The sequence below is a fragment of the Orbicella franksi genome, chromosome 9 (genome assembly GCF_964199315.1).
Source record: "Orbicella franksi chromosome 9, jaOrbFran1.1, whole genome shotgun sequence".
Lineage (NCBI taxonomy): Eukaryota > Metazoa > Cnidaria > Anthozoa > Scleractinia > Merulinidae > Orbicella > Orbicella franksi.
In genome coordinates this window covers 5,385,777-5,407,229 of record NC_138153.1, presented here as the reverse complement: position 1 = coordinate 5,407,229, position 21,453 = coordinate 5,385,777, and the positions used below count along the sequence as shown (strand labels likewise).

Here is a 21,453-nt window from a genome sequence, read left to right as displayed (position 1 = left end):
GTACAGAAAGGGTGAAAATAGTATGAATAAATTATAATATGCTTAATATGTAAATTGTACACTGTACAATGATCGTCACGTAAAACGCCAATATGAACGGCTGTATTATGTTAACTCAAACATGTTCAAACCTATCTTATTAAAAATTAGCTCTAGCTGGTTTTCATGCGGGTCCCCTATCCTGGTCGAACTGGAATTTAGACTGTTGTTTTTTGTGGAGGGAGGAAAATGGAGAACCCGGAGAAAAACTCTCGTAGCGAGAAGAGTACCAACAACAAACTCAACCCACTTATGACACCGGGCAGGAATCGAACCCAGGCCACTTTGATGGGAGGCGAGCGCTCTCACCACTGCGCCATCCCTGCTCCTTTGATTAATTAGACTATGAGACAAGAGGGGTGTAATTTTATTTCGTGTAAAACAGATGTTTGACTCAATGGATTCAAGGCTTCAAAATTTCAAAATCAAAACCAAATTCAATGCTCTCTCCTAAGCATAACCTGCAAAGACACGTATAGTACTTTCTGGTTTCAAACGGACAGCACTGAAAACATGAGACGTCTTCACGCACGTTCTCAAAAGTGTCAAGTTTTGGGGGCTGTATACGAAAGAACAGAGGAAAGCCGGAAAGAGAAAAAGAGTATGAAAAAATCGACTAAAATGTGGTGAAACTTACGCCATCCAGATCTCAAGCAGGCGAAGCAGTGAATCGAGTCCACCATTCGGATCATTCTTGCAGAAAACGTCAACTCTGAGGACAAAGTGTAACGAGACGATTCTCATTTGAATGGCTACATATCTAGTTCACTGTAATCAATAATAAATTTTGAAACCGCAGCAAAGGCCACGGTTTTTCAAATAAAAAAAAATATGAAACGCACTACAATGAAACAAATAAGTAGTTAATTTTACATGAAATAGTACACCTGAAAAAAGGGCAAACAGTTTTAAACTTGCACCCGTGTTTGAGCGTAGAAAAAACAGTTCTGTACCTCTTATACCAGTCTTCAAAAGGAATAACGTCCAGCGGATAGCCATGAACACTCATCCATTCAAACAACCACCTGAAAAAAAAATCCTTAAAGGATAAATATATAGCAATTTTGCCAAGGATGCGTCATACGATGTACCCGTAAACGAGGGCAAGGTTGTCTTAAAAAGCCCTAGGGGTCGAAAATTTGACTATCGAGGGGGGATGGATGATTTTGAAAACACAGATCCTGCAAGCATACTTGAACCAAACAAAAATTCATCCACGCGACCACTGCTGAGAAAAAAATACACGCAAGTTCAGTGAGCCGAAAAAAAAGCAGGTTATAGGGAGAGAAAATATCATGCACACACGTCCCAAGAAAAAAATTTCCCAGACCTCCTAGTGCATAAAAGGGTTAAAAAAATTGTGCCTGTACCAAATCAGCCCCCACCCCCTCAAAAGTCAAATACCCAGGGGGAGGGGGAAGGGAGGACTCCCATATGAAAAGGACGGGGGTGCTTGTCGTACCTTTCAGGGGTTAAAAGAGTGTTTTTGGTACCTCTTAGGGTGTTCGGCCTCAAAAGGTCCACAGAGTGAGCTTGTGCGGTACATATTAAGGTATTGAGTCGAAAAATTACGACAGGAGATAATGTGTTACGTAAGAATTGGTACCTCTTAGGGGAGAAAAAAAAAATTCAAGCCACGCCCACAAAACAGGATCTTGGTACCTCTTAGGGGTTCTCTTCAAAATTTCAGACGAGCACCCCCGTGCTTTTTATGTGAGAGTCCCCCCGGGGTCAACGGTCCACCCCCTAGGTCTCCAAAGGCACATGCCAACAAAAACCGTTTTTGATAAACATCACTTACTTTGCATTTAACGGCTGTGGATTGACGAGGTGGAAAACTTTCCCTAGTGCCACCGACATATCCTGCATTGTACAGGAAGCAAACAACGCAACACAAAAATAAGCAAATAAAAAAAAATATTTTTTGCGTAATAGTAAGTATAATAGTCGGAAAAACCATAGCTAAAGATCTCTGTTGGTCAAAATTTTTACCTGTGACATTTTAACAATCATTTCACTGACAAAATCCACTGGAGTCATCTCCACTTGCCAGTCGATATTTGGAGCAGACAGTGTTGTAGTGATGCCTTTGATCATCAACAGAATAAAATCTAAGGGGTTCCACTGAACATGTTCTCGGTCACCAGACAGATTCCCTAAAACAGATGACATATTTCTCATAATTGTTCATAGTACTTTCTCTAAGTTAATGGTTGGACATTGAGTGGGACATTGCAGTCCAGATGGAGCACTTCAAGATTGAATCCTGGTTAGGGTCTTTGTGTTGTGCTGCTGGGCAAGATGCCTTGTTGTTACCTATTTTCGCTGGAACTTAATTTCGCGAAAGTGGAACAGACATATTTCGAAGTCAAAGTTGTTATTGAAATGGAGGCCACGACAAGGAACAGAGAAATAATTAACAAGTATAAACAGCTTGTCGTGACGACTTACAAAACTGCACCAAGGATATAAATTCACAAGAACTGCAGCAAGAAGGTGACACTGATTCAGACTACGAGAGCTCCGACGGCCGAAACATAAATAGAGAGCAAGATAATTACGTACGTAGCTAACTGGATTGAATAGAAGGATATTCAAGTTCGCATGGTTATTGAATATCGCGAAAGTAAGTAACAATAATACACTTCTCAACTTTACTCTCACAGTGCTTCTCTCCACTTAACCTGTTTCTAAGCAAATCTGGATGACTCTATGTCAACAGCTAATTAAATTTCTCTGTACCTAATCTGTAAATGACAACGGGTAATCCTTGAGTCCTCGCTCTCAACACCAGCTGCTCTGCAACCCACTTGGACTGAGAATACCTGGGCACCAACATCAGTCAGTTAGTGTAATACAGAAGGGGTGTATGGAGCATTGGATCGATAAGCAAGAAGGGTTCATATCGTCAGCATTATCAATTCTGCCATGCTAGTAACTAAAAGCCTCTTCCAACCATTTTAATCGCTCCCAAGATAGACAATACTAGAAAAAGCCTGTGTGCACCCCCAGCAGTTTGTGGATGTATTCTGGATATACTGCAGATACAGGAAAAGGAAAATAGATTATGGTTGTAGTGTCATCTACTGGACAAAAGAGTGATGGAAGAAAGGTATAGCACATGGACAGCAATCTAGCTATCTTTTTAATAAGAGTCCGTTAAGATAATGTTACTTTTATAGCGCATACTAACATGTGGGTATGTTCCAACCCGTTCCCAGGGCAGGGAAAAGGGCCTGGGAACGAGGTTGGATATGTTCATATGTTAGCCTAAATTTTTCAAGCTCGTCGTTTGTAATCCTGTTAATCTTCTCCATTAAGTAGTTGGGTAAAATCATGTTTACAGCTGGCCAGTCTGTCTAATGGCCAACCTCAAGCGAGCCCCTGTTAAATTATAGATGACATTAATTAATTCTGTAAGTATCACATGTCAACATAACATACCCATCATCAAGTTGCGTTGCATATTGATTCATGTCCGCATCTTCTGAACAATTTGACAATCCATGAGGGAACACAGCATCCGTGCTACGAAAAAGGAAGAAGACACAAGAAACTGTTATGGCAGACCCAACAACTACAGTTGTTACAACAAATTAGATTTTGGTCTTCTCTGCCCTTGACCGGCCCGAACCTCTATAAAACCTGTTTTGATTCGTTCTTGTTAAAGGAGTTACGTCACGGTTTGAAAAGTTTACCCTAAATTTTTCAAGTTCGTGGTTTGTAATACGTATCAATCTTCTCCATCCTAAACCATCCTTGTTCCGTTATGGTTTATTATTGTCTCTTTGGTGTTTTTCTATCTTAGTAAACTACTATTTTCAGGTTTCCTTCAAAAAGGTAATTTTGTACGCGGCTAAAATAACTCAAAATACCGTGACTTAATCTGCACCTTTTCTTGGTCTTAGTGGTAGGGGTGTTGTTTGTGATGTTTACGCATTGTTTTGTTTGGCCAAATATAAAGAACCTTGTGAACGGTGCAGGTCAGACCCTCCTCCGTTAATCACTCTTCCTGAGAAATATTCATTTGGGTAACAAAAAAGTCACATTGTTTTTGCATACCTGATGTAGTGTAGTGGTTTGATTTTACTTGTACACGCAAACAGCAGAACGTTTTGGGTTCCTTGAACATTTGCCCCTCGCAAAGCCTGTTGAGAATAAGGAAGTATGTAATACTATAGTAAACAATCACAAGAGAGCCTGACAACTGTGGTTATTTTAAAAAAAACTACACGATTCATAGACTGTATGGAAAGTGATTGCCCCTGAAACAAATTTCAATAAGCTATGTACCAGGTTTTTCAATAAAAGACAGCACCAGTGGATTTGAACCACTATCCAGGACAAAAGTAGCCACCTGTTCTGGCTTAATGAAGCTACCGTGGAAGCTTCACTAACGGGCACCTCTCAACAACGGCAACTTATTCTTGTCCCGGCGGAGGTCCATACATTTACTCTAATTTTAAACTCTCTAAAACGGTAACTTAAGCGCGTCCTAACTGCCAAAACCTCGCGACAACGACCAGTTAATCAACGACTGACAAACTGTGCAAGCAAAACCCAGTTTTTTATTGTAAAAGATGAAGAAAATTGATCCATACCGTGCGTAGCCTGCGAACGCAGACGTATTTCCGGCTCGTTGGTCTCTCTTTCTGTTTGGTTTCTGTTTTATCGACATATTTTGATTCTGTTGCGTATTTACATGCTAAAACTAATAACGCTAAGCCGTTATACCTGGTATGGATAAACCATGTTCACAGCTGCTGCCGCGTGAATAATAAGGTCGACCTGTAAGAAAAGAGAAAACTCTCAGCAACTTCTGTATAGTGTCTAACAAGCGCATTCATTCCAACTCTGTTTCAGTTTGCTATGAAGTGAAAGGCAAACAACTACTGACGTGATATTAACTACTTATACTAACTTTCACTACAGATTTTGATAATGAACAGGAAAGTTAGTACTATTTAACAATTAGATTATGAGCTCGAGATTTCTATGAGGTGATAGTTGACGAGGCCGAAGGCCGAATCAACTATCGTCTCATAGAAATAGAGAGCGATTAATTAGTAGAATTCTAACTTAAATTAACGCAAATAATGGTTTCCAAATATTTTTCGACGCATTATTGAACTTTACGCTGTAACAAAATCGCATTTATTGAATTGTCCTTGGTAAATTTGCAGTTGTTTACGCGCGCGCACCGGTCTTTCAATAATTTCAAGTTTTTAAAGTCGAGAATCCGTTTATGTCCTTCTTTTTGTCTACTCAGAAATATTACTATCCATTTACATCTAAACTTTCTTCCAAAACTTCGGAAAAACGATAAAAACGTCGCATCTCGTGGACGACCGACAGCTACTGCATTCTAATGGCTGATAGTATACGAGTAGCTCAGCCAATCAGATTGCAGCATTTGCATTAGTATACTAGTAGAATTCTACTAAAATTTATTAGTATAAATCCACTAGCGTTCTGTCACGAATGTCGTGCTCTCATTGGCTACACTACTCAGTCTGTTCTGTTGTAGATAGTGAGTAGCATAGCAGTGTGCGCTTGTTAACAAACTGGCGGCCGCTTCTTTGCATTTCCGCAGTCTGTCTGTGAAGAGGTTTTATTTAAGTTTTGAACGATGAGTAGATTTATACTAAGACAATTATGCGAGACAGCTAACTTGGGCTGCGCCATCGTCACCTACCACGCGTTAGAAATCTCGAGCTCTTAATCTAATTGTTGATTATAATAGTTCAGTTACCTTTAAGTATAGTCACGAATTGCACTGAACGGGTTTAGAGCGGTAGTTACAATGTAAGGAAGAAATTGGCTAAAAATATATCACTAAACAAAGGAAATGAAATATTCTAACCTCCGATGACAAGTGCACATATTCCTCTTCACTCACTCCAAGTTTTATTAACGAAACATCACCTAAACACAAATACATTCGGATAACATTTAAGTTCTAACCCTCTGCAGCTATCAGGCTTGGGTATACATGTAGCACAAACTATTTTACTTTTTTCATGAACCAAAATCAGTATGATAAAGACAAAGCTTCTCGACCAATATGTGAGACATACAGCGTATGATGTGATGCCCAACTCGTCCGGCTCTACCAACTTAATAAAGATGAATGAAATAAGGATGACGATAACACATACTATACACTCAAACCTCCACTACCTAGACTGCAAAACAGTCGTGTTTTCTTCCCAATTCGGAAGGCGCGAAGCGCCGTAAGCGTGATCCTCGCGTGTGAAGCGCGCGAGCCTCACACGCTCCATTCTCCCTCGCCGTTTCTACGCTCGCTCCAGACCTTTCGTTCGAATATTGACCGCGTCGCTCGCGTTCGCAAAAAATACGACTGTTTGCAGTCTATCCACTATAGGACACCGCACTAACAACGACCACTTTTTTTGGTCCCGGCGGACAGTCCAGACATTTTAACCTGTCTACAACGGCCACCTCTACACAACGGCACCGATCACTAAAACTCGTCCGAACTGTCAAAATAACCTCCAGAAACGGCCAGTTAACCAATGATTATGACGAACAGTGACGAACAGTGTATACCACTGAAACCCCATTTTCAAGGTCGGCCAAACTTGATCCGTTCCGCAACGCGCGTCGTTGGTCTCTGTTTCTGCTTTCTATATATGTTATGACCGTGTGTCGAATTTACATGTTAAAAAAAGAATAAAATATTTCAAAATTTTGCACCCGAAAAAACAGGTGTCATATTACACCCTTACCTCTCCATTACGACTACTTTCTTCTTTCCCCATGGTAGCCGTTGTGGAGAGGTTCGACTCTATTTTAATTCAATATATTAATGTTAGTAAAGAGTTGTTTGCTTTGGTCTCTCAATAGGGACATTTGCCGACCCATTCCTATAATAATAAACCTTTGTTATTTATTAATGATATACCTTTCACAGCAGTAACTCTATGCTCAAAGCCGTAATCTATGTATCGTTCTTCTTCAGTCATTTGCTGACGGTCTGTAGTCTGTGGCATAATCTTAAAATGCTGTAGCGCTCTCCTTAATCTCTCTTTGGTGTCTTCGCCGGGTTGTTCACGCACAAGACAAAAAACATGGACCTATATTTTGAAATTGATTGTTAGATTAAATTTCCCAGGATTTTGATGACTGCCCCTTAAAATCCTCACATTTGCCAAAAGAGGAACAATTTGATTCTATTTTTTCAGTATACATCTATTAGCTTTCTGGCATGAATGCCGTTCTCATGGCAGCAGAAGGGGGCGTTCAAACCATTAACCCTAACCCTAACCCATTTAACCTTCAGTGGGAGAGGTACGGATATTTCTGAAACGATGCACCACGAAAATATAAGTATGCAAGCGGAATGATCTTAAAAAATGATATGGATTGAGAACACGTTTTATTTTAATTACATTTTCCCATCCAATAAGTTTTTTTAGGAAAGATTTGAATATTAGAAGTGCCCCACCTTCTTCAAGATGTGTATTTAACGAAGACACAGAAAGAGAGATACGAGAATTTAGTAGCCCAGAGAGTCTTAAATCTTTCATTTAACCCATTTTCAGTAGAATCTGAAATTAAGAATATAGCTTCACAAATAAAATCAGGCATTGATCTGAGTGAAGAAAATAAAATAAATAACAAATAACATTTTAAAAAGTATTCATCACCTTGGTGAGTCTTATAAGATCTCTCAGTAGGAAACCGCCAAGAAATCCAGTTGAACCCGTCAACAGGACACGCCCTCTAATCCAGCGACGAGTGTTCTTAAAGTTTCCAGAGCGCCAAAAGGCTCTTAACATGATATCCATACTGTCAAAGGCATGAAAAAAGATTTTCATCATGAAACCTTGATAACAAATGCATAATACAACAGAAAAAGACAAATAACCAAAGATCCCATTGTTTATATGGTTTTCTACCACATCACTTTTAGACAAAGTGATGTTTGATCTCCACTGGGATTAAAAATATTATAACTTCTTACGGCTTCTTACTTCTGACGCCACATTTAGTGAATTTTGAAAAGTTTAGCCTAAGTTTTTCACGTTCGTCGTAATCCGTGTTAATCTTCACAATCCTTCACCATCCTTCCATCGTTTTGGTTTATTAATACCTTGTTGGTGTTTTTTTTTAACTTAGCAAAGTATTGTTTTGAGGTTTCCTTCAATTTAAAAGTAATGTTATACATGGCAAAAATGACTTATAACCCGCGACAATACCCTTTTACGCAACTAAAATACTGGTATTTTCACTGTACGAAAAAAAGAACTACAAACTTTACAAATCCCTCTGAATGGTAGTTGACTTCATCTAGAAGATCCACCTTGCCTTCTTTCAAGTCTCTGAAAGAAAAAATGCAGACTGAAATCATTTAAATAGTTTGGTGGTTTGGATAGCAGTTGTCTTAAGAGACGGCAGCCAAAAACTTGAATCTATACTGGCCACGGAAAAGAAATTCAATTGAAAGTACATGCTCTATAAAAACTGTAAGTGTACACTTTTCTACCAAGCCAAATATCCTTACTAAACCCCGACCAAACAAATGATACCTGCCAAATTTCGCAGAGTCAAAGGCATGAAAATTTCCTCCTGATACTGGAAATGCTAGCATGTTAGACTCTTAAAGCTACATATGACAAGATTTCCAAAGTTTCTTAGTCCCAGTTCCATGGTGTGCTTTGCCAAACACAACCTTGTTGTCCGTAACTTTGTCCTCTAACAACAATGAATTCAGGGAGTGCATGTCATTTGCATTGGACTTTCCTTAGCTTTTATTGGTTTGAGTTCACATATTTTTCAGACTTGCGCTGGAAATAAAGCTGTAATTATTGCTCAGTTACCGTAATCATTGCTTTAACTTAATATTGACATGACAAATTGGTCCATAGGCATGAAATAGCATGGGATCAAAGTTTTTGGCTTGCCGACATGAGATTTGGCAGGTATAAACACATTAAAACTATTATATTAAATCTTGTTACTCTCTGTCAAATGAAGAAGCTAGTCATAAAAGGGGATAAGTGACGATTTTGGTTGCTTTTCTTTTTTCTTGCTCCAAATTAGCTGAATTTTTGCATGTGGTCTTCAATGTAATAGAAAAACGTGTTCCTGTATTTTTGCCGCTGGTTTTTGCTTCGCTTTATAACGACGCCGCTAGGAAAACCGAGTGGTTTTTTGCATACGCAATATCCTGAAAACGAAGGAAAGTTTAGCGGAAAAACCACGGGACATTGCTAAACATACCTAAACAAAACTCTTTGCGAAATTTGGAGCGTTTTCGACAAAGTTCACTTTTGATTAAAATACCTAACGCCCTTTTCCCGCCGAGGCTGCAAATAAACGAAGCCGGGCCTTTGTTATGATAAACAGAGCCGATCCTTTGTTATAATAACCAAGCCAAGCCTTTGTTATAAGTCGAAGTCTCGCCTCGGTTTATCATAACAAAGGATCGGCCCGCCGCGACCGCAGGGACTTTGATCTCACTTAGAAAGCAGCAAAATGTCAATTTCACGCAACGCATAAGCTCAAAAATGTTAATTTTAGGTCAAAAAAGGTTTAAATGTTGATTTCACGTTAACACGTGACGGCAAGGAGGTTGATTTCACTTAGAAACCAGCAAAATGTCAATTTCACGCAACGCATAAGCTTAATGATGTTGATTTCAGGTCTAAATAGGTTAAAATGTTGATTTCACGTTAACGCGTGACGGCAAGGAGGTTGATTTCTCTTAGAAACCAGCAAAATGTCAATTCCACGCAACGTATAAGCTCAAAAATGTTAATTTTAGGTCAAAAAAGGTTTAAATGTTGATTTGACGTTACCTCGTGACGGCAAGGATGTTGGTTTCACTTAGAGAACAGCAAAATGGTAGGAGCCCATGATGGGCTCCTGAAAATGGTAATTTCACGCAACGTATAAGCTCAAAAATGTTGATTTCAGGTCAAAAAAAGGTGTAAATAAAAATAAAATGAAACATATAAACATTTCAATAAGCACTTTTCCAAATACGGCAACGTCTTAAATGGCTAAAAAATCACGAGATAAAACATAGTTTTCGACAAACGCGATCGTAGCTTTATGTCACACACCGCCATAACTTCCAAGTTCAAAATGCGCTGGTACCTCTTATGCCTGATGAGGATAACAACTTTGGTGGCTGTTTAGTTTTGGATTTAAGAATTTGATGACTCCACGTGAAAACGCTCTATAAATAGGGCTGACAGATTAACAGATTAACCCTTCTGCGCAACGTACGGGTCTCCACACATCTGCATGTCCCCTGATCCCAGAAGCTCAAAACACTACAAATCATGCCGATTTGAAATAAAATCAACGCAAACTGGATCACAGATCTGTTACAATCGATCGCCACTTGCTGGCCATTATTATGTTTAAATCTAGTTACCAGTTCGAGAAATGTCCGCAGAACGTAATCGCAATGCATGCCGGGAAGGCTCTTTACACCTCGTGCGCGGGAAAACATGGCGGTCGACACAAGACAAATTTTATCACTCTAAAACCAGTTCTCGCTTTCCAAACTTTGACGCTAGCAACGCTTGGCAAATGGGCCACAACTCACCAGAGGGTATTTTTCTTGGGCAAGAACTGCTCTTGGACTTTGCTACCTGGCTCGATCTGACTTCGAACACCGATAACACGATTACGGTATATCAGCTGCCTTCGAAGTTTCAGAACACGTTTTGATTCTTTAAAACGTGCTGATGACTTACGGGTTTATCGAGGCTTTATGATGCCTCTCAACCACCAGGCAGGAATACAAGGTACTTTAAACCAATGCTTAAGATATTAGTTGACAGAGCTCTAATGCGGCACATCTCTTTTTTGTTTGATGGCATTTCGTTTGACGCTCGATCGATTCACGTGTTGTGTTCACGTCACAATAGCCGATGTAAACAATCTGTTCCCAAATTTCCGCTCTATATGCTGTGGGATTTGGTTTTGACTTCATACACTATAAACAGTCTGCCTGTTTGCTGTTCAACAAATAAACTCCTAAAGACATGGCTAGGAAAAGCCAAGTTTTTTGCCTACGTTTTAACTCGAAAACAAAGTAAAAACCAGCGACAAAAATACAGAACCACGTTTTTCTATTACATTGAAGACCACATGCAAAAATTCAGCTAATTTGGAGCAAGAAAAAAGAAAAGCAACCAAAATCGTCACTTATCCCCTTTTATGACTAGCTTCTTCAAATATTACGATGTTTGATACTGTTGGAGCTGGACAGGATATTACTTCACTAACTTGCTGCTCTGTGTGCCATCTTTTTGTAGTTCATCAATCATTTTGGACATCTCTGCTACAGTTGGGCAGGTGAACAAGTCCTGTACTGTCAAGTTTATACCAAACTTGCTATTTACTTTCACCAGCAAATGTGTAGCAAGAAGAGAGTGTCTATAAAAAAAAATAGTTAGAAAAGTAAGGTGCTGTTAAAAAAACGTACTAATTAACAATTAGACCCGTAGTCCTTGCGGGCTACGGGTCAATAGCCCATGAGGTGAAGCCGAATGGGCTATTTTTTTAAAAAAGCAGAAAATCCAAAATTTAGTGCCATGTAATAAACTACTAACCTAGCTTGCTCGAGCCATACTGGGGAATACTGGCCCTGGGACGTTTTTGTAAGGAGCTCGCTCGGGTCAAATATTCCCTAGTCGGCCCTTCTGCTCGGTTAGTAAGAGTTTTATCTTTAATGTTTTCAAAAAGGTAAGTAAATTTGGTCTTCCCATCCACTCATTAAATAGCCCCAAGGATTTTTACACCCGCTTTCAGTGTTGCATGCATAGCGACTATCTTTCGACATGCCATCTCTCCGCATGCTATGTAACCTGGCCTACGTCAAAAACGCAATCACAACTGACTACTCGACTATTATCGCAACCTCGTTCCCAGGGTCTCTCATCTTACTGCCCCCTGGAGCGAGCGAAGAGAGACCCTGGTTGGGTCTGGTCACGTGTCTCCCAGAATCTGGGAGATGACAATTAAATTATTGAAGGGATGGGCGGCCTAGTAGGAATTTTGTCTATACTTTGCCCACGGTAGTGCGGGATATGTTGTCACCAAAGTAAACCAAGAACGATATGATGTTCTGCGGCAATATCCGGCGGTAATATTCTGCAAATGCCGAGGAAAACTTATCCATCATCCGATAGCAGAAATCCATGTCGCTGAAGATTGTATGGTTCAGTGAAGGACGTTACATCTTGTAAAAATCTCCTCAAGAAGGTGAATGGAGAATTGTACACCGCGGCCGAGGCTGTGTATGATGTTTGATTCATCTTTACCTCAGAATGAAGTGTAGGTCTTGTTACCGGCGATTAAATAATTTTAGAGAATTCAGGGCCTTTTAATTGATCACTGAAAGCCAAAATCACTTCGAAAGGAGCGAAAGGGTGAAAAGATTTATTGAAGTTTCACCGCGCCGTCGGCGCCCCGAACTTTGCAGAGTGCGAAGGATAATACGAACTCGTCGCGGTATGCATTTCGCCGTCGTTGCTGATAAAATGGATTTATCTTCGACCAAAAGGAGGCTCGAAAAAGAAAAATATAATTTTTATTGTGTCGTTAATAAATTAGTGTACGTGACGCCAACGGTTCGAGAGAATTGTGCACATTTTCGATCTCTCGACCTTTTCTTTGCTTTAAGCGTGTTTCTGAGGGGCACTTTTTATGCCGTGTTATTAGTAGAAATGGAAATTATAAGTAGAGCGGAGTCGCTTGATTATGTTACAGCATATTTTTAGAGGTCGTAGGTCTGCATGGTTTCCGCTGTTAACTGCACGTCGCTTCTCAGAGTTTGACACCTCTGTAATTTGCCATGCCGTGCTTATAATTTGTTTAGGTTCGTTTCCATTGCAAGATATGTTTTAAGGCTCTAAGTATTGGCTCTCTAGGGACAAAGATTAAAATATTCCGTGAACATATTGCTTACTTGCATTCTATATTGTGACGGGGCAGGTGACGCCGGGCCCGGCTATTTGATTAGACCTGTTTGCAAGCACAGTGCGTTGCACGAATATCATATTTATCTTCGTCCAGCTTTTCTTCAGAGACTGCCGTAGCTTTACTTTGGGAAAGCTATACGTTTTCCTTGAGACGTTCTTATGTTTTTTGCATCAATTTGATCGAGTGCATTCAAAGGAGACACAATAATTACTACGGGATGAAATTGCGCTGCTCGACGTCCACAGTTGAAATTTGACTGACTTTCCATAAATCCAGTGGGTAAGACGGCAACACTGAAAATCACGACCACTAAATTGCCTCGAGACAGACTTGCTTAACCTTTAAGTAAACGTTGGAACAGACATTATTCGAAATTTCAGCCTGAAAGCTAAGTATTGATAAACGCCGCGGGTAATGTGGCGGTCGCAGCGCGCGACAAAGCTTAACGCGACAAACTGCTGATTACGGAGGACCCCTCCCTGATGTCCTCAATTGTCAAAGTGGCACGTGACCAGACCCAACCAGGGTCTCTCTTCGCTCGGTCCAGGGGGCGGTACGATGAGAGACCCTGGGAACGAGGTTGCTATTATCGTCACGAAAGATGGATTTATATGACATCAAATTAAGGCTAGGAGTATCAAGGAAAAATTCTGTGAGAGATAAATAGACTGTTTTGAATGTTCATATCTTTCGAATATTAACTGAGCGGTAGCGGCCCAATTCTACCGGAAGTCACTGTTGAGAGCGATCGACTACACTAAAATTGTTTGAATTATCCCGTAAATCCGGAGTCCACAGTCTTCGTCATTCATTTGAGGTCACTAATTATCATTTATTTGTTATGTGTTCCGCTAATAACCGGAAACATTGCCAGTTTCACAGTTAAACGGTCTTTCAGCCGTTAACATGGCAAGTCGAAAGATGGTCGAAAGATGTCGCCCCCGGAATGTCGCCTGTGCACGTAACACTGAAAGCAGCTGTAATTGACCAACCCCTTGCTCAAAAAGATAGTTGAACAAAGCCAATCTTTGTGAAAGTTAGTCTTGATTCTTCGTGTAGAATTCCTCGAAGTGTAACGCTTGTAGTAGTCACGAAATGTAAGGCATGTGAAATGTCACCGGATCTCGTGATTATCGCGCAATGTGTGTGGAGGTGTAGCCTGCAAAAAAATAACCCGGTTTTGGAACGCGAAGTTTGTTTTGATGTGTCAAAACGGAACGTTATCGAATTCAATCATCTTGAAGAATTAAATTTGTTTTCGTGCATTATTTCACATGGTCTTTCGAGCTGGATGATCAGGTTGAAGCGAACACGTCCGGGATAGCGCGGGGAATGATTAAGACGCCGACGCGTGAGTCACAGAAACAATGGAGACAGTGGATGCATTGCTGGAAGAATACAAGGTCTCGAAGAATGGGAAGCTGAAAGCAACGAGAAAATTGATTTGGAATCGAGTATTGGGAATCAGGTGGAAGACGAAGAGGCCGAAAAAGATAAAGAGGAAAGCTGAATGAAAAGCAGAAGCTAATTGTCAACATTGACCTTGCGGCCACAGCGATTAGGCCAACTAGTGGAAGTGAAGACGAGATCTGAAGAAGTCTCTCAGGTTAGCTGAAAGTGTAAATTCGGCGAAGAAAGTTGGTAAAAGTGGAAAACGTTCGAAAAACATCAACCAAACCGTACTAGTTATCAAGAAATTCACGAAAAACCACGTGGAATAACAAGCGTTCTGGCTCAGTTTCGAAGCGGCTATTCACACTTAGGAATCGCTAAATGACATCGAAAAGCTGAACTGTTTACGTACATACCTCGTCTCGCATTGAGAAAGGTCATTTGTCTGTTTCTACATCGATATTAAGCTCGCATATTGACTCCATGTTGAAGATTCGTCGAGCAGTTATCGAACTAGTAAGACTGGTGTATGACAAGATGGAGATTAAATTGCGTACGTAGTCAACAGGCACTGAAATGTTTTGAAGTCTGATATAAATGGATAGAGTATCGATTGGTCGTCAGCTTAGATGAAATCGGACACCTTGGACAAAGTTCAAAGAAGATCCGGATGCACGCGCGAAAAGCAACTTGGTGGGTGGAAACAAAAACGGTTTCAATTACAGCTTACATGAAACAATGTTACGTAACCGAGCACGAGCAATGTCACGCAATAAAGGACAAGGGAATAAAGGAAATAGCGTAAAGTAGTTGATCAAAGCCAATAGATGACTTCTACGAGAACGCTAAGACGTCAGTCCTTTCACAGACGGCTGCAGCAACTGTTTCAAATCCAAATAGTTGAAGTTCGACAGTAGGTCATACATTTCAAGTTGCATTCGGAATGCCCTCGAACTACCCCCCCCCCCCCCACCCATTCCGGGGGGAAGGAACTTCCATATAAAAGGGACGGGCTGCCCGTCGGAAATTTTGAAACGAACCCCTGGACCCGTACAGCGCCAAGATCCTGTTTTCTGGGCGTGGCTTGAAATTTACCAATTCTAAAACAACACATTATCTCGATCTCCTGTCATATTATTTCGGGTTAATCATATAGCTGCGTCAAAATCTAATATTGCCAACATATCTACTTTTTATCAATTTTTGCCAACTGCCCAAATTTAAAATAAATTGGATAGTTTTTGCTCCAACGTTTAGTTTAGCTTTGAACAAACTATCCAATTTGAGAAAAATCTGGATACTTTCCATCAACCAATCAAATGTCAATATAAATATAAGAACCGAGTATTAGCCAATCAGGTTGCGGCTATTATTACTGCCATCAAACGTCAGCGTGCGATTGTAGCTTGCTAAGTTTTATTATGTTTTGATAATGGCGGAATTTCCCGACTTTTCTCTCCACCTTATTGACGTCTCAAACTTTCAAATGAAGTCTTCAGCCAGGTTTCCAGAGATAGATGTTACTGATTTACTCGAGATGAGGGAGAATAATCAGAAACAAGAACACTCAAAGAAGCACAAAAACCTGGGTTAAAGTGTTTGACCTGTGGCGTGCTGAGCGAAGCGAATTGAGAAAGCTTGATCCAAACGTTTTGATTACAAAGTTCTCTAAATGCAACGACGGAAGTTTACAGGGGGGGAGGAACTCCTACAGAAAAAGGACGATGGTGCTCATCGTATCTCTTAGGGGTTAAAAGAGCGGTTTTGGCACCTTTTTGGGTGTTCAGCCTCAAAAGGTCCACAGTGGGAGCTTTTGTGTTACGTTTTAGGGTATACGTATATGTAATAGGACTACATGCTGTCCAATTTGGAAATAATTGGATGAGAAAAATTCCGAGGACTGCTAAATAGACTGTTTTCGATATATCAAAATTCAGCTTGGCAGTGAGGCTTAGAGGACACAAACAAAGGACATTGAACAGCCACGTTTATTTATTTATTTTGTTTGTGTCCTCTAAGGTCCGGTTCATACGTCGCATTTCTGTCGTGTCGAATTCAATTCGACGAGTTAAATTCGTCAGAAATTCGACGTCTGAATCGACTGCCGCATTTCTGCCGCACGTTCGACTGGCCTTGTCGCATTATCCGACAAAGATATGCGACACCGATTCAAAAGTCGAATTTCTGCCCTGTAGAATGTAATTCATACATTATGCTAATGCATTGAGCATGCGTAAATTTGGTTCCGCCAAAGAAAAAGAAGAAACTTGGCCATTTTTGTCTCAATGCAACCTGAACATATTGCAGCACATACTGCTGCAGTGTCAGCCTTCTCCTCCTCGTTCCATTGGCGGAAAATTTTTGGCAAAATTAAAGTCCTTCGTCGCTCAGTATGTTCGTTCGCCATATCGAATACGTTTAAAACATTTTCCGCTGGACGACATACCCGACAGTATCAATTCTGAATTAAGTGCGACACAAGTGCGACGTCTGAATCGACAGTCGCATTTCTGCCTCACTTAATTGAATTGAATTCGACACGTCAGAAATGCGACGTACGAACCGGGCCTAAGCCTCACTATCAAGCTGAATTTTAATATATCGAAAGTGGCCTATTGGACGAGGCCGTAGCCGGTAGGACGAGTCCACTTTAGCCTCCTCCGCAGCCGTTTTTTGGAATGTCACGCAACGCTCCCTCCGAAGCGTCCAATTTGGCAGTCCGAGGAATTTTTCTTATTCAATTATTTCCAAATTGGACAAGCATGTAGTCCTATTACCTATTAATTATGTAGTGACGTTGTGAAATTTTGTAAGAGCAAAGCGGGAGCTGGGCTCAATTTGTATCTGATCGCCTACACAGTACCAAGCATTTGCTCTCCGTTGTCTCAACAGAGGATCGAGTTCGCGAAGACTTCGAGTAGACACCTCTAGAACTTGGAGTTGGTAGACAGCTCTAGTGCTGATGCGGAAATGCCGATGGACATTTTGATTGGATGCGATTTCTATTGGCACTTTATGAATGGCGAAACTGAACGCAAATAGAAAGGAACGGAGGACCAGTTGCCATCAAAACGCATTTGGGATGGGTCTTGTCAGGACCAGTACAAGAAGCAAAGGAGACACCGGCTGGTTCTTCCGTGTTCTTGAACAACACCCACGTGCTTAGTCTGGACACTGAACCAGTAGAAGCGGATGATTGTCCTTTGTAGGAGGAACTAGCGAAATTTTAGAACATTAAGGCCTTAAGAACAAGAGAGTGAAGCTCTTGAAGAAGGTTGACATGAATAACGTACAATACGAGCTGTCACTGCGTTACCAGACAATAACAGCTTGAGTTATACTCGCTTGGGTTATTACTCGCCTGAGAAAAGTGTATTACACGGCGTTTCTATTGACTTTGAGTTTCGGCATTGGTCCTTAGACCAATGGACCAATGGGTGGGGAGGATGTAGAATGTCTCGAAGTGTAACGCTTGCAGTATAGGATGCCACGAAATGTAACGCATTTGAAATGAAACTGGATCTCGTGATTATCACGTGACGTGTATGCAAATGTATGAGAGAAAAAACCTGGATGTTTTGGGATGCGAAATTTATCTTCATGTATTAACTGGAACGTTGTCGAATTAAATTGTCTTGAAGAGTTTGAATTTGTTTTTGCGCATCATTTCACACTTCCCGTCCCCATGACAAATGGAAAAACCAAAATATTAGCAATTAGTGTTGTATGTGGGTGACTTTTTTCCAGTGGCCAATTCCCTCTATCAGACGCGCCTGCAGGGAATTGGCCATTTTGTACATGTTCAGCTTACCCTCCTAAATCGAAGAAACCTTCTTGTATATCAATGCTGGTTATGTTCAGTACTTCACACCACAGTTGAGCAAGATTGCGTTCTGTTGGTGTGCTCGGCAATCCTTCTTCGTCCGTTCCAACGGAGCCAATGGGAGGCAGTTTACCTTTGTCAAGCTTTCCAGCAGGCGTCACTGGGATACTAACAGTAATAGCCAATGATATATTAGAATGCGTTAGTTACAAAATGAGATTTTCATGTGGTAAAATAGGAATGAAAAAGAAATTGATAAATGTTAAAATCAAGGCATTCCAGATCTTCTTGTTATGTAATGATTAATCAATTCAGGCTAATACCACTCGGAATGGTGTTAGGATACTACATGTTCGGGAAAGGAGCCCCCACTTAATTCCAACCCGGACAAAAGCTCAGTCAGTCGAAAATGCTGAGACCTTTGAGTGAAAATCTCAGAGCAAAATTTCATGCGACTACACTTAGTTACACTATGGTAAAAATTGCCCGTCTCGATGATGCTTTCTCGGGAATTTTTCAACTGGAAGTAAGCCCAGTAGAAGGTCAATCACTGCAGCAAAAAGATAAGAAAAGGAGAAAAAGGAAAGGCGAAAAAAAAAAAAAAAAAAAAAAGGAAAAGCCTGAAGACGTAGGTAACTTTCTCGTCCAAAAACGAAATTCTGATTTCTGCGCACGCCCGAGCTAAAATGTCGCAGAACGCGATGCTAGTTCAAAGAAAGGCATGCTGTCTTGTTGCAAATGCCTCTTTTGAGTAGACTGGAGCTACTTTGTTTCATATCCAGGCCACAGTTAGTACCTATATCCAGGCATATCCAAAATGTCCAAAAAATGCGTTGCCACTCTGTTAATACAGCTAGATTATTACGACAGCACTAACGGGATTTGATTATTGACAGGACTAACGGGAATTGACTGTACAACTTACCTATTCAAAAGCGATTATTGTAAAGAAAGCTTGACTTTAAAAATACATGGATTCTACTCATCATTTTCAATATTTCTTCTTAGCAACTCATTTTGTTAGTTACTTCAAAGATATGCCAATATTTTACCAGTCCTTGAAAACATTTCAGAGATCCATCAATGATTATTAATTCAGTTGTTTAAGGCTTAGCTAGTTGTTAAGGCTTATGCTGTTAGTTATAAAACGCACCTTGCCAGGAGAACAAAATGGGATGGTATCATGTAAAATGGAAGTCTTGTCTTTAAAGCTGCTCGGACATTTTTCTTGGTGGCCTGATTAATAAAATGGAATTAATTAAACAAAGATTTATTTCATAATTTGGCTGTCCTTACATGTTTCCAACCTCTGTTGTGAGTCACTACATAATGCAAGTATATGTAATTTGTTATTAAATAAATGTAAGACCAAAAACTCATTGAAAACTATGCTATCACCTTGGGGCTATCTGGGTACACAAGTGACAATCATGTGTTTTGTATGCAGAATAACCGACTTGGAATCACCCAGACAAAGAGAGGCATTGATCAGTTTATGGGAAACAACAAATATAGATGTCCACCTACCTTATTTACAATGAATTTTCGCCACAGGTTTATTTCGCGATTTTGTGGTGTGCACATTTTGTGGCACTTAAATTCTGCGATTTTGTGAAAATTTTGTATTTTGAATCACCTTAACTTTGCGTTTATTAGTAGCACACAATTTATTTCCATGGCAATGCTACTTCAACTTGAGTTTAGTAAACCGACTTTTTTAAAGGTACAACAACGTCAAAATTAACAAAACTGCAACGGTGGGATTTTCGCATCATGTTATGTTTGCGACACTTATTGTTCGCATCACTTTAATTTCACTATTTTTTTTAAATCATGAAATTCGCAAAATTAACGGGTCACAAAAATTTCATGCAATAAGGCATTTAAAGCAGACGTTTTCTTCTTTACCTTTCCTTCAGGAACAACATAAGCTGCCAAATACTTGTCCTCCCCTTCTTCACCATGAGCTACCACACAACAGGCATTCACCATAGGAAGCTGTAACAACGCAGCTTCCACAGCCTGTTGAAACAGAGCAAACATCATATGAGGCTAGGGTGCAACTTCATCAGTGTGCCTCTCTATGTACCTGACAAATTGTGGGCTCCTCAGTACTTACAGAAATCAATGGTGGATGTAGGGGTAGGGCCCAGTAGCACTTTTTCCAAATTACATGTACCTGTATTGGCTTTCCTTGGGTTGACCTCGGACCAAACACAGGGATATGCTGGAAATAGAGTGGGATTGTATGGAATCTCCACTGTTGAGAAGGGGAAAATTCAAGACCTTACTGGAATTGGGGACTAGGGGGGATATGGTCTGTGAGAGACAATACATACCATAGGACTGCCCGAAGGACTCTCCAAGGGACTGAGGGACTGTCCGAGGGACTGTCTGAGGGCATGTCCAAGGGACTGTCCAAGAGACTGTCCATGGGACTGTCTAAAAGACTGTCCAAGGACTTTGCAAGGTATTGTCCAGGACGACTGTCTAAAGGACTGTCCAAGGGACTTTCTAAGGGACTGTCCAAGAGACTGTCCAGGGAATGTCCAGGGAGGGTCCTCAGAGGGAGTAGCTTCACTCCAAGTTTCTTCATGTAACAGATATTGTCAATGAATGTTTATGCTGGGACTGGTGAGCCTCTGCACTTCCCCAGTTGACTTGCATTCAAACAGACCTTAACCCTAAACCCCTGTGAAAAGTTACATTGCCTTGCTCTTTTTACAGACCACATGGCCTGCACAGGGGGGTGACCTAAAGGGGAATCAGGTGTCATCTTTATCACTAAGTACCTCCAAGCAAGAGATTACCTGACTATGTAAAACAATCTGACAAATGAGAACACATGCATACACATCCCACCTGTGTTTCAATACTGTATCCTCTGATTTTCACCATTGAGTCACATCTACCACAAATCTCTAACATGCCAGATGACAGTAAGTATCCCCAGTCACCTGTACGATAGAGCCTGGGTCCAGCAGACTCTGGTACTTCATGCGGGCGTTCTATAAATCTGTAAGCATTTAGTTCTGGTCTGTTCAAGTAGCCTTGAGCCAATGCGGGGCCTCCAACAAAAATCTAAAGGAAAAATAAGTTAGTGTTATAAATATGTGGGAGGTACAAGTGGCCTCGTGGTTTGTGTATGCGCCTCCAGATCGAGTGGTCCAGGTTTGAGCCCTGGCCAGGGGAATTGCAGTGTGTTCTTGGGCAAGACAATTTATTCTCACAGT

At 40.7% G+C, this 21,453-nt stretch overlaps 1 protein-coding gene across 2 annotated transcripts in view; it reads right to left on the bottom strand.

The window, feature by feature from the left end:
• Window positions 1-21,453, bottom strand: part of LOC145496876 (uncharacterized) — a 34,144-nt gene that overhangs the window by 8,041 nt on the left and 4,650 nt on the right. Inside the window, exons 5-21 of one of the 2 annotated variants that reach the window (XM_081476644.1) lie at window positions 21,083-21,301; window positions 20,129-20,242; window positions 19,374-19,456; window positions 18,209-18,388; window positions 11,299-11,457; window positions 8,319-8,384; window positions 7,710-7,851; window positions 6,965-7,136; window positions 5,903-5,964; window positions 4,774-4,827; window positions 4,102-4,187; window positions 3,484-3,567; window positions 2,782-2,864; window positions 2,032-2,195; window positions 1,841-1,902; window positions 993-1,064; window positions 677-751 (exon numbers count right to left, since the gene is read on the bottom strand). In XM_081476644.1, the coding sequence (XP_081332770.1) occupies window positions 677-751; window positions 993-1,064; window positions 1,841-1,902; window positions 2,032-2,195; window positions 2,782-2,864; window positions 3,484-3,567; window positions 4,102-4,187; window positions 4,774-4,827; window positions 5,903-5,964; window positions 6,965-7,136; window positions 7,710-7,851; window positions 8,319-8,384; window positions 11,299-11,457; window positions 18,209-18,388; window positions 19,374-19,456; window positions 20,129-20,242; window positions 21,083-21,301 (1,877 nt within the window). The remainder of the gene's footprint in view (window positions 1-676; window positions 752-992; window positions 1,065-1,840; window positions 1,903-2,031; window positions 2,196-2,781; window positions 2,865-3,483; window positions 3,568-4,101; window positions 4,188-4,773; window positions 4,828-5,902; window positions 5,965-6,964; window positions 7,137-7,709; window positions 7,852-8,318; window positions 8,385-11,298; window positions 11,458-18,208; window positions 18,389-19,373; window positions 19,457-20,128; window positions 20,243-21,082; window positions 21,302-21,453) is intronic. The other variant, XM_081476646.1, reaches the window with a different exon arrangement.